Raw genomic sequence first — 15,469 nt, 5'->3', positions numbered from 1 at the left:
GAAAGGCCTCCAGTGCTGGGCACTGGATATAGAGACTTGCAGCTTCATCACCGGCCTTTTCAAAGACATCTTCCACACTGAAGCACCTTGGAAAACCCCAGGGCAGCACATTATGGCATACAACCTTGCTGTTGGGGCTGCTGAGCCCTAGCAAAGAGGCCACCAGAGGTCGTTGTGTTCCAGGTAGCGCAGGCTACGTCGTCTGCTTTCCTTAAAGCTGAAACCATGAACAGGAAAAATGTCAGAGAAGGCTCAGGGTCGTATCTAGGATCCTCCTTCCCTGCCATATAACTAGCAAAGCCGCCTTCTGTGTCAGCCATCCTTACCCCCTTACCTAGCTGATTGCACCTGCATATAAGGGTGCGTTTCACCCAGCGTACTATGAACATGCACGTGCAATGCCAGCACGGTGTGTGGCTCTTGACATAGGAAATGCAGCCACAGGTGCTGCCCTGGGGCGTTTGAGCACAGGCTGTTGTCTGTGGCATGATGCAGGGAGGGAGGATGGCAGATGGAGTGGTGAGAGGGGCAAGGGGCTCATTTTGGTGGGTGTGTTTTGGACTAACGCTATCCATGCTGTATCCACTGGTGTTGCCCTTCATCGGCACAGAGCTAGCAGCTGACATGGTGCAGTGAAGGGTTGTAGGAAGGCTGGAAAATGAGGCTAGGATGCGCTACGACCTGCAGGGTCAGGGAGGAGGGGCTAGCTCCTAAATTATTGAATGCCCTGAGGTCCTTCAGAATCCCACTTGGCTTTCGTGTGCACAGAGGAGAAGGCGCACTCGCTTTGGGTGGTGCAGGCTGGTCCTGCAGCTATCTCAGCCTTGTCATGCCATTTGGAGGTGCCGTGTTATTCTGTACGTCACTGAAAAGCATTCGGCTTGTCACAGCTCTCAGATAAAAGCAACCCCGCTGGAAAAGGTTCCTTATTTTATTAGGCTGATAAGGTGTTGTACAGAAAGCTGGGGAGAGCAGGAGAGGAATAGATCAGTCTGGAAAAAGGTACTAAATGGCGTTTGAAATCTCTGGTGTTTGCCTCAGAGACTCGATTGTGCATTGGGTGAATGGTCTTATCCTCTACAGCCGATGGGACATATAAGACGTGGCTGGGGAGAGAGAAATGCTGGCCCACATCCTGGAAACCCTTACACAACTGAGTAAACTCTCACATCAGAGCAGACCCTTTAAAATTTCCCCTTGTCCCCCTGCCTGCTTGCAAGATCAAGATCCCTGCTTGTAAGAGAGGAGCCCTGGGTGGCAAAGAAAGACAGGTTTCCTTGGAAGAACTGAGAGTCTCTGCTGGACCTTGCAGGAATGAACAGGCACCCCAAACCAGTATAAAATTATTTATTTGTCATTAAAAAAAGAGCTTGTTCACAATGAAATTGTAATGCGCAGGACAGGAGAATGGCTGTGAGTAAAAACTATGCCAGCGATGGCTAACTTGCTTCAGTGTAAGTGGTGAGGAAGCAACTGGACTTTGTGTTAGGCAGTGGTGCTCCGGGTAGCACCTGGAGAGTTAACTGGTCTGGGGACGTGTCTGTCTAAAGCCACCACCACCATTAACTGTAGCAGATGTCACAGCTCCTGTCTCTTCTAAAGAAGTCATCAGCCATCGTCACTGGGGGCAGGTAGTCCATGCAGTCTGTGCTCGGGTAGGCGTAGTATTCAGACACCCTGATGCTCTCCAAGTGCTCTGAGCCGCAGGATGTGCAGTAACAGGCGGACGGAGAGCAGCTGGACTGCGGATGGGGGTGGGCATGGTAGGCCCACTCCTCCCCGGCATACCCATAGTTCTTGGTGTCGAGAGGCGAGGGAGTGCTGTAGTTCAGTGGAGCAAAAGGAGGCAGCTGAGGTGGGGAATAAGTATAATCTAGTGGGCTGGAGAGATCGGGTGAATCTGGAGATCCTGGAACCTGCAATGTTTGAGGGAGAAGCAAATGCAGCGTTTAGCCAGTGGTAAACCTGGAGGTTCAAGTCACACCACAAATGGAAACACCCCATGAGTAGTGGCAGCCTTCTGGGTATGTGACCATGTCACACCCGCTCTGCACCTGCCCTGTCCTACCCCTTTAGCTCTGCCCCTGCAATGGACTCGGTGCAGAACCCACTGTGCGGGGTGGGGACCGTGCCGCACGGGGCTCCACCTGGGCAGAGGCTATTCGGAGCTTATTAGTCTCATAACACCAGCAAGGAGCATGTGGGGCACAATCATAGAATCACAGAAAATGAAGGTGGGAAGGGACTTCAGGAGGTCACATCTGGTCCACCCCCCTGCTCCAAGCAGCACCAGCCTTAACTAGATCAGCCCTGCCAAGACTTTATCTATCCACGTCTTAAAAACCTCCAAGGATGGAGAGTCCACTGCCTCTCTGGGGAACCTGTTCCAGTGCTTTACCAATGAGAAATTTTTTCTGCATATCTAACCTCAACTTCTCCTGTTGCAACTTGAGCCCATTGCACCTTGTTCTGTCATCTGCCCCCACCGAGAACAGTCCAGCTCCATCCTCCTTGCACCGCCCTGCAGGTATCGTGCCACACGATACCCCAGAAAAGAGGCTGCTCGCTCCGGTTCTCTTTTGTTCGATTCCAGAATATCAAGTTCTAGCGGGGCATTGTCAGGGGGCACTGCACCCCCAGCAGCTTTTTGGGGTGGACAATGGGGATATCTGAGAACACTGCTGTGTTTTTCCTTCTTAAGTTTCCCATCACTCTCATGTGACCTGCAGGCCATTAGAGAGAGCAGTTTAAACAAAGCTGTTCTCACCTATAAGTTACATGCAGATTTAAACCCTCCTACTTCAAGGCAGGAGGCAGCTCTAATGGCTGAGGGTCAGGAAGGAACTTTGAACATCTGTACCACATCTGTATGTCCACACTAGAGTTGCCTGCACCTCCCTGAAGCACGTGGCTGTGGTCACTGTCAGAGGTGAGAGCCTGGCCTCGGATGGACCAGGGCTCTGAATCTGCCTGGAGATTTCTATCCTGGCCAACACTAATGAGGTGATGGCACTGATTTAACCCTTTGGAGACTTGCCTTTTGCCATTCCCTTGGGCCTCCCTAAGGAGGTCCCATGGGATATGGGTTGAGGAAGCAACACCTCTCCTCAGCTTTGCGACCTCAGGCCAGAATTGACTGGATCCCCTGATCTTCTGCTCTTGCAGAAAGAGGGCATGAGACACAGGCTTCTACCCTCCAGCCCGTAGTCGGGGGTTGTACCGTGCCGTGAAAACCAGTTTCAGTTTCCAGGCCAGTCTCCAATCCTTCTCCCTTGCTGAAGGCGCTGATGCAACTTCTCTCTAGATGATACCAGTGGCTTGCAAACCAGCACCAGTCCAGATTGGTAAAGGATGCAGCCAACTTACCAGGCTTTGACTGAAAGAGAGAGGAGCTGGCTGGAAGATGTCTGGGTTGTAATGTGTGGAGGTCTGGAAAGCATTGAGAGAGGTGTCCGAGGGCGGCTCTGCTTGGAGATAGGAATCAAACAGCTGCTCCAAATAGCTCGGGTTCTCCTCGCAGGAAATGCAGTTTGGAAATGCCCGGGGCTGGAAGTAGCTGGGAGCAGATGTGATGGGCTCAGCCTCAAAGTACGGCTCTGGGAGAGGAGGATGGAGAGGAGGTGAGAGATGGGTAAATGCCCATGTACGCAGAGGTAGTTGAATGCTGCCTTAGGGCAGGAGTCTGAGACACACAGCCAGGCTTAGCAGCCCCACTGAGATCAAAGAAAAGGCCTCAGAGTTTAGAGTGAGATTTCCAAAGCAGTTGAAGGGGGTTAAGAGTCTTCCTGCTATTCAAAGGCAACAAGGCTAGAGCAAAAACTTTCAAAAGTACTCAAGTGACTTAGGAGCTTGAGTCTTACCCACTTAGGTGCCTTGGAAAACATTACTCTGGGTCCCTAATTCCCTTAGGGTCCCTTGAAAATCCCAACCCTATTTTGCAAGTAAATTTAGAACAAGCCTAAACACATACAGTACACCAATGTGCTGCTAATGTTTTATCAACTCGCCTGCCCCTCAGCCCTCTGACAAGCTCCAGGGATGCCGCCTGTGTTGGCTGGAAGGAGGGCTCTGAATTGGGGAAAGCAAACACCTCTTCACTGAAACAAGAAACCTCTTGTCTCACTGTCACAAGGCAGAAAGGAGGCAGCAGGCTCAGCAGACAGACCAGAAGTGCTCCCTGCCGTCTGGGGAGCACACGGACGATACAGGTCTCTGCTTACTGAGCTGAGAGGCTCTTGGACCAGGTTCTCATTCTCCGGCACCAAGTGTCGGCACCCAAAAGGGGTTGCAAAAGACTTTGAGGTGTCCTTACAGCATGTGGTGCATTTCACACTTAAAACATATGCAGGCAAAGCTCTTATCTTGCAAATCCTCATACACACAAGTGGCTCTCTGAAGCTCCCTGAAGTTATTTGCACAAGTATTTTCAGGCTTGGGCCCAGAGTGTTTAGCTGGACAGTGAAACACAAACCATTCACTCTGGAGAGAAAGGAGAATTTTCTCCTCCTGGGAAAGCTTTTGTGCATCTCACATCTCTATTTACATAAGCAAACTGAAATTCCCAATATTGATTATTGGACCACTTCTTTGATATATTCACACATGCACCTGAAAGGGACACTTTCCCAACCCCTTAGCTACCAGCACCTGGAGAACAAAGAGGTTTAAAAGTCCAAAGTAACACTTTTTTTCCCCCCCTCCCAACTCTGGGATAATTGTGCAGAACAGGAAGAAAACTGCTTGTGCTGCTGAAAAGTCTGACACCCCTGGGAGGGTGAGAGAGGCAGATACCAGCCAACTCTGCTACCAGCCAGATCAGCAGCAGGCAAGGAATGCTTTCCGATGTTCTGGTCCCTTGTTGCAGGCAGCCCCAGGAGACAGAAGCCTGAAGGCGACGTGTCCCTTGGCAACGTCGTGACCCAGGAATGGGAATCCTGAGCAAAGAGCAAACGGCGTGAGCAAGAAAACAGAAACTGGAGTGAGGGTGAAGTGTCCCCTGCCTGCCTGGCTGCATCCTCATCTGCATTTTGTGAGCCTTTTTCAGGTTCTGATTGGCTGGACTCCTAGTGAAGTGGCGGTGCCTGCCTCGAGCCTGCAATCCCGGGCTGAAAGGACCGAGAGGGAAGAACAGTTAGCAGGGGACAGAGATGCTCTTTGTACCAACCTGTGCACGGAGGAGAGGCAGGCTCTGGAAACTGGACACTGCCATCGTTGCCACCTCGGGGAACCTGGCCAAGAGAAGAGGAGGGAAAAGCAAATGCAAGTGCTTGTGTGTGAACTATCCAGAGAGAGTTTTGTCCTGCACGCTGGGGTAAGTGAGGATTTCTCCTTTGTCATCTGTATTGCTGCCTCTGGGGCAGCACAGGTGCGAGATGCATTAACCTGCTCTTTTATTAGCTTTATAGCACCATGAATCTGCATGCTGTTCTGCTGTTCAGATAATGACAGGTGCCCGGTGCATGGGATTACGCTCACATACGTAGCGTTTTGGATGCACATTGCATTCCACTGCCTGTTAATGCTTCATTTGAATTTTCAGTGGTGTTTTAACCTGTGGCAATTAACAGAATTGTAAATGGTGGTGGGAACAGGACACCAACCTTTCCTACGGGTTAAATGTGACCAGTGAGGAACAGTTTACAGCTGTGTTAGCTAAAAGGTATTCAGATGTGTCTATATAATCTACTATATGTGGTATCTGAGATGCACATCTGACTACCTTGCTCTGTGGCATGGAGGCTTCCCTCAGAAATCTGCAAGTTTCATTACTTTAACATGGGGACACTCGGAAGCAAACTGATCCCGTCTTCCCAGAAAGCAGTCTGCTTTGTCAGGGGAAAACTTTGCTCCACTGAACAGACCAGGAGTTTTTCCCTTCCTTTCCATTTCACTCGACAAGAGCTTTTTCTGAGCAGATGGTTAAATTTATACAGCATTGAGCTGCCTTTGATTATTCAAAATAATCCTGAGTGGCTGATTTCCCTATCAGTGGCCTCCTAACATGTGCCCAGTTATTCAACACTTTAAACCATTTCCATTTTGCATGGGTGGTGGCAAATCTACTGGTCTGTAGCCTCATCTGGAAGAGTGGGGCACACCATTAGTTCGGAGCACCCCCCAAACATTCCCGCAAAGGGTGTTTGCTGGGTGGAAAACACTTCGTGCAATGGGCCCTGGTCTGTGGGCCCTTCAGGCATAGCGGCAAAGCAAATAAAAGGTGAGGGTAAGTGCTGCTGAGCAGGGAGCAGGTCTCCTGTGCCCTGGCATCCTTTGTGGGCGCAACCGTGCAAGCGCAAACTAGGGTCAAAAGGCAAATTAGTTCAGACCTGCCCCCCGAGCTGCAGCAGGAAGAACAGGTAAGTCTACTGGGGGGGTTAGCATCAAGCCATTTTGTGGGCTGCAGGGAGGGGACCGACACGCTGCAGTGATACAGCGTCAGTTGGCTCCGTTCACCAAGCCTCTTTATTTGTGGTTGCAGGCCGCCAGTCTGCCCCGGTTCCCGCGCAGAGAGCTGGAGGTGAGGGATTCAATCTGAAAACCATCCAAGCTGCAGTGTCACGAACCAGGAAGCGGTAATGAATTACCAGCTTCTCTATGCAAATCCCGGGGCCGGCCAGAGCACAGGACTGACTTGCCAGGAGTGGATTATTCTATATATGCTAATTCCACACCAGTAAGCAGGCTGCATTAACTCTTCTCCTTTCCAAAGAGGTCTGTCTTCCACCAACAGCCCAACGGGTTGTACTGAGATACGGCCAAAGCCCTAATCCAGCAAAACAAGTATTCACATGAAGCAAGTTAATGGCCTCATTGAAGCCAGCAGGACTACAGACATGCCTAAGCGCTTTACTGGACTGCAGCCAGCGTCTTGTAACAAGGAACTGATCTGGCACCAATACAGTTAATGGGAGTTTCGGCTGAAAGCAGAGCCCTACCCTATCTGAATAGTTCTCTGCTCACCTCTGCTTGCTTGGCATTACCCGTGAATCTGCAAACCCTTCCTGGGCTGGCTTTGAACATGGGGTAAGAGATAAAAATCTACATTTCCATGATCAGCCTCAACAACAGTAAAGGAATACACTGCAGGGGGGAAAGCAAACCCTGATGACTCCAGAGGGAGCAAATGTGTTCCCAGGAATACAGGGCACCGTGAAAACTGCCTTGCCTCTGCCCATGTGCCATGCCACCTACCAGCCTGCTGCCCATTCCCCTTGCATGGGTCTGTCCCTGCAGACCGTGAAATGGAGTAAACATTAGCCCTTGGGCAGAAAACTGCCTGCTCAACGTTAGCGTCTGGCTGTATCACAAATTGATCGTTTCCTATTTGCCTATCATGGCCAGTTTCTGATTCCTGATCGTGCTGCCACCCCAGAAGGATTTAGTAATCTCTGCAGAGGGACTTGAAGAGATTCTGTGACTCCCTATCCATTATATCCTCCCGTCCCCCTGCATCCACTCGACGGCCAAGACTTCCAGTAGATTAGAGAGGCGTGATTTTCCTTTGTGGAAGCCGTGCTGGGTTTTCCCCATATCACGTTCAATGGGGCATTGGAGAATTTCAGCTTTCATGCTCATTCCAGTTCATTGCCATGGTCATGAAGCAAAGGCGACTTCTCTGTTTTTATTGAGACACTGGCGGGCAGTGCCGCCACTTTGCACTGAAGTTCCCATTTCAACAGGGAAAATAAATCATGCGTGTTTTGCCTTTTCCTGAGCCTGGAGAAACTCTGTACAGGGTCACTTGGGGTCAGTCAGCAACAGAGCAACCGTGCTGGCTGACCAGAGCTCCTTCCTCATTCCTCGGATGGAAGTCAGACCGCTCAGCTCACTCACGGGAGCTGAGCTTAGCCCTGCCCGATCCAAAGCCCTCTGAAATCAGGTTGGGGTCAGGCTTCTAGCTCTTGAGGATCCCAGATAAGTCTGTCCCCCGCTCCCCTTCCCTCCTAGGTCTTAGGTGCACATTTAAGGACCTGTAGCGACCTCTTGGGACAGCAGAGCCTGGCACAGCTGGTGCCGTCAGTCCCTGACTGATAACGAGTGAGCACAGGGCGGCCTTTCAGGGTTGGTGAAGAAATTAGACTCTTGTGGGCAACTTTTTGGAAGCTGTAGTATAACCCAGTTTTGCACTGTATGTTCCTCATGACAGGCAAGTTGGGCTTCATAGACATAGACATTAGGGCTGGAAGGGACCTCGGGAGATCATCGAGTCCAGCCCCCTGCCCAAAGGGCAGGAAGTCAGCTGGGGTCATAGGATCCCAGCAAGATAAGCATCCAATTTACTCTTGAAGGTGTTCAATGTAGGTGCTTGAACCACCTCGGCTGGCAGACTGTTCCAGACCTTGGGGGCTCGGACAGGAAAGAAATTCTTCCTTATGTCCAGCCTGAAACGGTCTTGCAGGAGTTTGTGACCGTTCGACCTCGTCATCCCTTGGGGCGCTCTGGTGAACAGACGTTCCCCCAGATCCTGGTGGTCACCCCTGATAAACTTATAGGTGGCCATCAGATCACCCCTGAGCCTGCGCTTTTCCAGGCTAAAGAGTCCCGTGGCTCTCAGCCTGTCATCGTAAGGTCTGTTTTCCTGACCTCTGATCATAGGCTTTACTTGCCTTGCTCTGAGGCACAGAGCATGCTCTTCTCCTGCTGCTGCAAGGAGGCCTGGACTATTCCAGGGAAACCGACTGCTGTGATGAAACTTGAAATTTAGCCAACCCTGGGGTAAGTCCCTGGTGCAAACGCTGCAGCACAGAATGCAATGACTCCATCCTGCAATCAGCGCTCCGCCTTGAGCAGGAGCAATTACCCCAAAATAGCCTCACTTTTCATTTTTTTGCTGCCGTTATGTCTGGCACTTTCCCATGCAGGTAAGTTCCCCCAGTCCCACGCTCTCAGACCTGTCACCTTTGCTGGCTTGGCTTTGATACCCTCATGCAGGAGAGGTTAGTATTAAAAAGAAATAGTTTCTTATTCTACCACTACAGCTGGGAGGAAGAAGCTAAGGCTTTGTCCTTACGGTTGCATCTGTCACTGCTTGCCAGGCCCTTCTCTGCTGCAGTAATTCCTTCACAGTGATCTTCACTCTAACCCCTTGATACACTTTGGGCTTTCCTGAAAGGAGTTAAAAGAGATTATTTTAGAGGGGAGGGAACAAAACAGGCATATTGCCCCGAGGACACTGCAGACATCAGTAAGCAAACCCCGCGGGCGCTCACTTTACAGGATGTATTTACAAACAGTTTTAGAGATGATTGATCCATTGTGAATGACTGCCATACCATAAGTCGCCGGTGAGCATGGCTTATAACCATCTCTTACACCAACTATTGAAGTGCATAACACATGTACCATTCATTATGTCACAAACACTTTGTAAGCAGTCCTTTAGCCTGCGATTAATATACCCAGGCCTTTGGTTTCTTTTGCCTGATGAGGTGGTTCTTCATTAGCTAGCCAGGTTGGAGAGGGCTAACGCTGTGCTCTTTGGAGCCGGCCTGGAAAGGAAGCACAATTGCCTCCTTCCTGCCGACGCGAGAAGTTAGGGCCCTGACCCTGGAACACATTTAATTTTAATGTTGTCCTCTTTGGGTTCAAATGAAGCAGAGTTCAGCACATGGGTAAGTGTGTGCAGGATCGGGGCTAAGCATCTTGTAATGCAGTGTGGCCCTGCTAGAACCAAGCACAGGACCCAGGTGTCTTAGCTCCCGGACTTGCTTGCTGGCCCACGTGGTTAAATCCCAATAACAGCCAAAAGCACTGGGTCCAGACCAGAGGTGCAGGAACCATGCTCAGCGGCCAGATGGAGAATAAAACAAAGCAAAGATGGGGATTGCTGTTGCATGGGAAGAACAAAGCTATGAATAAACAACTTGCACATGCAAGGCTTGCTCTCCGGGCTGCCCAGCTTACATCTGTCCTTGGTCTAACAAAAGGGTTTCCTTCTCTGCAACTCAAATTTGTTTCAAACATGCCAGCAGGGCTCCCACAGTCAGCACTGACAACTGCCACACACTAGTATACTGAGGGCTGGTCACTTGGCGTGACAGAGAATTTGCCTGTTGTGGACCCCCTTCCCCCTCCTGGAAGAAAAAATCCACACATCCCAACTGGCTCCTACATTTGCAGGGGCTTGGTTCTGCCTTTCTAGCCTCTGAAATGGTCCCGATCCTGCACTCAGACCTGCCGCTGGTCCTCTTTGTGGGTGCGAGGTCCTATCACACTCAGCTGCTTGCAGGCTGAGGAGCTGTTGCCTGCAGGAGTGCCTAGGGATTGGGTTCATGGGCAATATTACGGCCCTGAAGATCCTGCAATAAAGTGGTACCGTGTCTGGGAGGTAACAGAATGGTTCCACGGGGAGCAATTAGGGAGCTAGGTATTTATGGCGCACCTATCTGTGCCTCTTCTCGTGGCTCCACTAATGACAGCTTTCAGCTTCTCTGTGCTCTAGGCAGACTCCATACACCGATCTGGCCCTGGCTAGCCCTTATCACTGTCTAGCCCCTAACCTAGTGCAGCCAGCTGTCTCCACCGGACCCCAGGGGCCTGTGCAGTACCAGTCCCCTACACAGTCGCATCATCATTAGAGAGATGTCTTCACTGTGAAAGCCTTTCATGGAGGACCCTGGGCTGTCCACAGTGAGAGGTGTCTATTGGGATACGAAGTGAGGGGCAGCTGGACTATGCCTCTTCCTGTTTCCAGTCTGTTCTCCATCAACGAGCTGAAAGGGAGAACCACTGCGTTTAAGAGGAGAGCTCTCACATAACCTCTCATAGCTTGGGCTAACTCCAGTAGGGTGAGCTTCATGCATGCCAATACCCCGTAAGCCTCGTCTACCCTGGGAAAACAGATCATGTTAGGACCTGTGCTAATCCTAAGTTAAGCATGACTTAGGAACCAGCAGGGATGGGTGCAGCCACTGCTGCAGGAGCAGGTTAGCCAGCGGTGGCCAGCCCCGGGGAGTCCCAAACCCGCCGTGGGGAGCCAACAGGGCCCCCACCTGCTGCATGCAGCCCAGCAGCAGGCACTTTGAGGACCAGGCAGGGTCACCCCCGGGGCCCCGCTGGTGGGGGGGGGGGGCTGCGCGCACCCCGGGAGCACGCCCCCCCGGACTAGAAGCACATCTGGATCCCCCGTCCAGCTGCGCACATCTGGAGGAGCCCCCGCGGCGGCGGAGCCCTCGGGCCGGCCGCGGGAGCGGGAGCGGGAGCGGGAGCGGCAGCCCGGCGCCGCACGGCCCGGGACCGGCCGCCGCGCCGCCGGGCGGTCTTTGCCCTTTTCTTCCTTCCTTTTTTTCTTCTGAAGGAGCTGAAAGGCCGGGAACAATGGGCGGCGGGAGCCCCGCATTCCTGCGCGCACCGCCTGCCTCCGCATCTCGCCTCCCGGGTGGGTGTGGATGTCGTGCCACAGCCGCTGCTCAGCACCGCCCGGCAGGTCCAGTTGGATCCACCGAGAAGCCTGATTTGATTGCACTTTGCATAACAAAATCAGTCACTTTCCCTCGGGTTTTTTTGTGTTTTTTTTCCCTCCCCACCTCCCTGTCTTCCACTTCTTTTTCTTGTTGTTCTTGGCAGGGAAAGCGGCCCCCAAAAGGGGAGGGGGAATCAAAAATCACGGATCCGCATTGCCAACAGCCCCCCAAATGGGGGAGAAGAAATGAAAAGGGAACTTACCCGACATGCTGGGTGGGACCAAAGCACCTTCCCCAGCAGCTGATGTTGTAGCAGAAGATTCCCCAACCTCAGCTCCTAGATGCAGGGGAAGAAGGTGACAAGAGAAGAGGAATTTTAAAATAAGGGGGGAAAACCTACCCGATCGCATTGTGCAGATTCCAGGTGGAGACAACAATATTAATGTTTTGTACCTACGGATATAAGTTTGAGATTTTCTTCTCTAATGCCAAGTATTTAAAACCTCTAGAAACCAATGATTTGACAATCAATGATTGCGCGATACTTTCAATTTGAATATTCAAAGGCTTAACAAAATGGGCTATCTTTGGGTGAAACCCTGCACACCCCCATCTAGCAGAGGGACTTGGGGAATAAGATCCAGCAGCCCGGCCTTCCCCTGGCTCTGCGTTGCGGCCCTTTCGCCCATTTTATCCCCCTTCCCCCAAACAAAGCAAGTGCCCCTAAACTTGGTCAGTATTTTCATCTCAGACACACAGGCTTGGCTCCAGCCCTCTCATATTTCACTTGCTAGCTGCAAAGGGGATTCTGCATGGGAGCGGGGCAGATTTGCACCCTTTTTTGCATTTTAAGGGTAGATTTGAGGCTTTTTGGAGCAAAATGGCACTTGGTGGGCGTGGCATAACAAGGGGCCTGGCTGGGGCATCTAGGCAGCTGTCCCAGGCCAAGTCAGGCGGTTATCCACTTTGGTCCCTTCCCTCCTTCCCCAGATTGTGCCTTCTGGGGGATTTTATTTGCGTTTGCCCCCCATTCCAGGCATTGACCCTTCCTCCAGAAAGGCGCCCCTGTCCCAGGCTAGATCCCAGGGTTTCGGCCTGTCTTGCTTTTGCAGGACACTGCGGCTCTGCGCGCAGGGAGGAGGGCGCTTTTGGGGCAGCTCGGCCACGCACCACGCCGGGGCTGTCGAGCGCGCATCCCCAGTGCCCGGGCACCGCCCTGGGTGCTGTCCACCAAGAGGAGCTGGCACAGGCAGCATGCCCGCCAGGCTGTTAATCATCTACCAGCAGCATAATTCGGCCATTGTTACAGCTGGGTTATTCCTCCTCCCTCAGCCCGACAGCTCTGCTGCCCGGTGTGCGGGAGCAGGGCAGAGGGGGCTGGAGCAGCCCCGTGCCGGCCCCCAGCAGCCTGGCTGCTTCTGCTAGGCCCCAGCCCCGGCTCGGGAAAGCACCCCCGGGTCAGCGGGCCGGCACGCGTGTGCTGCGGGGAGCCCCGCTCTGCCTGCGCGACACCCGGCCCGGCGCCGGCTCGTGCTGGCCGGGCGAGGGCCGCTGAAGCGGGGGGCGCGCGTGTGCGGGGGCCCGGCCCGCGGAGAGCCCGGGCGGCTCCCCCCGCCCGCCCCCGCCCCGCCGGCTGAGGCCAGAGAGACACCCCGTCGGCTGGGGCGCCCCGGAATGACACCCCACCAGCTGGGGCACCCTGTAATGCCCACCATAATGACACCCCATCAGCTGGGGCATCCTATAAGGACCCCAGGAATGACACCCCACCAGCTGGTGTACCCCATAATGCCCACTGTAATGACACCCCATCAGCTGGGGCACCCCATAAGGACCCCAGGAATGACACCCCACCAGCTGGTGCACCCTATAAGTACACCCCATCAGCTGGTGTACCCTGTAATGCCCACCATAATGACACCCCATCAGCTGGTGCACCCTGTAATGCCCACCATAATGACACCCCATCAGCTGGTGTACCCCATAATGCCCACCGGAATGACACCCCATCAGCTGGTCCACCCCATAAGGACCCCAGGAATGACACCCATCAGCTGGTGCACCCTGTAAGGACACCCTGTAAGGACTGCCCCATCAACTAGTGCACCCTGTAAGGATACCCCGTAAGGACCCCCACCAGCTGGGGCACTGAGGAAACGGGTGCATTAAGGGCATAAAGCAAAAGGGCCAAGCCTGAGAGGCGCTGATTTGCGTTGTGTGGTGTTCTGCAAGGCGGGATAGGTGCCAGGGCAGGGGATCCTTTGGCAATGGGCCGTGGGGAGGGTTTTGCAGGGCTGCTGGGTTTTCGGGGAGCCTGCGGCGGTAGAGGCTGTGCCAGCTCCCAGGCTCTGTTATCAGCATGTCGCAGCCACCGCGCAGACCCCATTTAAAACCCAAGGTATTGCAGAACCGGGGAGAGATGCTGGCTGGGGAGCAGGGGCTGCGGGCTAAGTGCCTCTGTAGCCACGGCAGCAGGCACCTCCACAGTTAAAATACTCCTTCAGGGCTGCGTGGGCAGACTGACAGGAGGGAGCCGGAGCTGTGGCTGCTGGTGCCGGCTGCCGGGGAGGGCACTGCCCACGGGACATCTCAGGGTGCTGGGCACTGCCTGGGCGTCTCTGGGCCTGACGGAGATGTCTGAGCTGCTGGGGGGTGCCCTGCGAACCAAAGGCTGCAGCCGCCCAGATGAAACCGGGGCGGGTTGCTGAGCCTTGTAGCAAGCGACTCCCTTGCACGGGAGCGGGGGTGCCAGGCTGGGGGGCTCAGGGTGCACGGGAGATCCAGGAGGGTGTCCCTTGCTGGCTGGTGTGGAGGAGAGCAGCACTGCCCCCAGGGTGATCAGGAAGGGGGCACGGATGACCCCATGCCTCAGGCGGGGGTGCAGGTCTGCTGGACTGTGCCCGCCCTTTGGCCTGGTGAGTGCTTTTTGGAAAGCCAACAGTGCACCTGGGAGCAAAGCAGCTGGTGTCTGGGCCCTTGTCCTCCTTATCACTCCCTGTGGCTGCGTGGCTCCCGGGGCAGCAGCTGCTTGAGGAACCCGCACGATGCCTGGGTGCAGCTAGAAGCAGCTGCTGCCCAGCCCGGGGCTCGCCCTTGCGCACAGGGACACGCGTGGCTCTTGCATGTGGGAGCAGCACCCTCTAGCGTCCACGCGGGAGCCCTGGTGCCCATCTCACTGGCAGGCGGTAGCAGCCCGAAGGGGACGGGCTTGGAAAGAGCCAGAGGCTTTGGCCAGAGGCTGTGCATCGCAGAGCGGGACCGTTTCCCTGCCGCGTGCTCTTGCCTCTGGCCTGGGTAGAAAGGTGGGCCCTGGTCTGTGCAGACGGGCAGAGCCCGGTGGAAGCGCCTTGGGGTCAGTCTGTGTGGGATGGAGCCCCCCCGGCCAGCTGCTGGAAGTGGGACTTGTCTCTTGTTACGCGTCTGCCTGCGGCAGTGGGTAGCTGGGCCTCTCAGAAGTCAGTTCGCGCTGTCAGTAGACAACAACAGAGAGCAAGCCCCTGGGTCCAGAAGCTGGGCTGCCCTCCACGAGGCCTCAAGCTCTCCCTTAAACGGTGTTCTGCACTTGGATTTGGGTTGTACCGGTTTATTTGTCATGGCCTAGTATGTCTGAACAAAGCTCCTTGTGACCCCCACCCCAGAGCAATCCCCCGGGCCAGGGCAGCGGGGTTTGGAGGTCGCGGCTCTGTCTGCTCAGAGAGCACTACGCAAGACAGAAGCGCCCTGGAAAGGCTCCCTGCCCTCTTTGCCGAGTCCCTGCAGAAGCTGTCTAGCAGACGCAGCATCACCAGCACTACAGAGCTGCACTCGGGCCCCGTTTCTTCGGCGAACGCCATGACCACGCAGATCTTTAAGGTTTCCCCTTTCCCAAATTGGGCCTAAGCCTGAGCTCACTAACGCCATTGACTTCAAGTGGGTAGTGGATCACGGACCCCGTTTATCAGCTACCCAAGACCCCTGACACTGGCATAGTTAAACAGAGCAGAAAGCAACACGCTGCTTCACAAACGGGCCTTGTCCTTCATCTGAAAGCCCTCCTAGCACTCTCGCCTCCAGGCCTGTTAAGGAAG

The 15,469-nt window shown here is 54.0% G+C and overlaps 1 protein-coding gene across 2 annotated transcripts; it reads right to left on the bottom strand.

The window, feature by feature from the left end:
- Window positions 1–1,351: 1,351 nt before the first annotated feature.
- On the bottom strand, window positions 1,352–12,048 carry POU2AF3 (POU class 2 homeobox associating factor 3). 2 transcript variants are annotated; one of them, XM_090027289.1, is made up of 6 exons: window positions 11,856–12,048; window positions 11,665–11,739; window positions 9,011–9,105; window positions 5,165–5,228; window positions 3,367–3,596; window positions 1,352–1,916 (listed from the first exon to the last, which is right to left on the bottom strand). In XM_090027289.1, exons 2-6 carry the CDS (start codon window positions 11,669–11,671, stop codon window positions 1,563–1,565), a joined length of 750 nt encoding a protein of 249 aa, XP_089883415.1. In that variant the 5' UTR covers window positions 11,672–11,739; window positions 11,856–12,048; the 3' UTR covers window positions 1,352–1,562. The 2 variants fall into 2 exon arrangements, with proteins under 2 accessions (XP_089883415.1, XP_089883414.1); XM_090027288.1 differs by lacking the exon at window positions 11,856–12,048 and having other exon boundaries at window positions 11,665–11,813.
- Between the last annotated feature and the right edge of the window lie 3,421 nt (window positions 12,049–15,469).

This window comes from Crocodylus siamensis, chromosome 14, assembly GCF_052110815.1.
Source record: "Crocodylus siamensis isolate JL-2025a chromosome 14, ASM5211081v1, whole genome shotgun sequence".
Lineage (NCBI taxonomy): Eukaryota > Metazoa > Chordata > Crocodylia > Crocodylidae > Crocodylus > Crocodylus siamensis.
Note: the sequence above shows the minus strand (reverse complement) of the source record. Positions and strands in the feature narration are given on the sequence as shown.

Bases quoted from the DNA above. Each gene is read 5' to 3' on its own strand.
- POU2AF3 (XM_090027288.1), bottom strand. From the start codon at position 11,812: ATGCGATCGGGTAGGTTTTCCCCCCTTATTTTAAAATTCCTCTTCTCT. The intron at 9,106-11,664 runs GTAAGTTCCCTT...AACTCCTTTCAG, and splicing joins GGTCCCACCCAGCATGTCGG to GAAAGCCCAAAGTGTATCAA. The intron at 5,229-9,010 runs GTAAGGACAAAG...TCTCTTGGCCAG, and splicing joins AAGCAGTGACAGATGCAACC to GTTCCCCGAGGTGGCAACGA.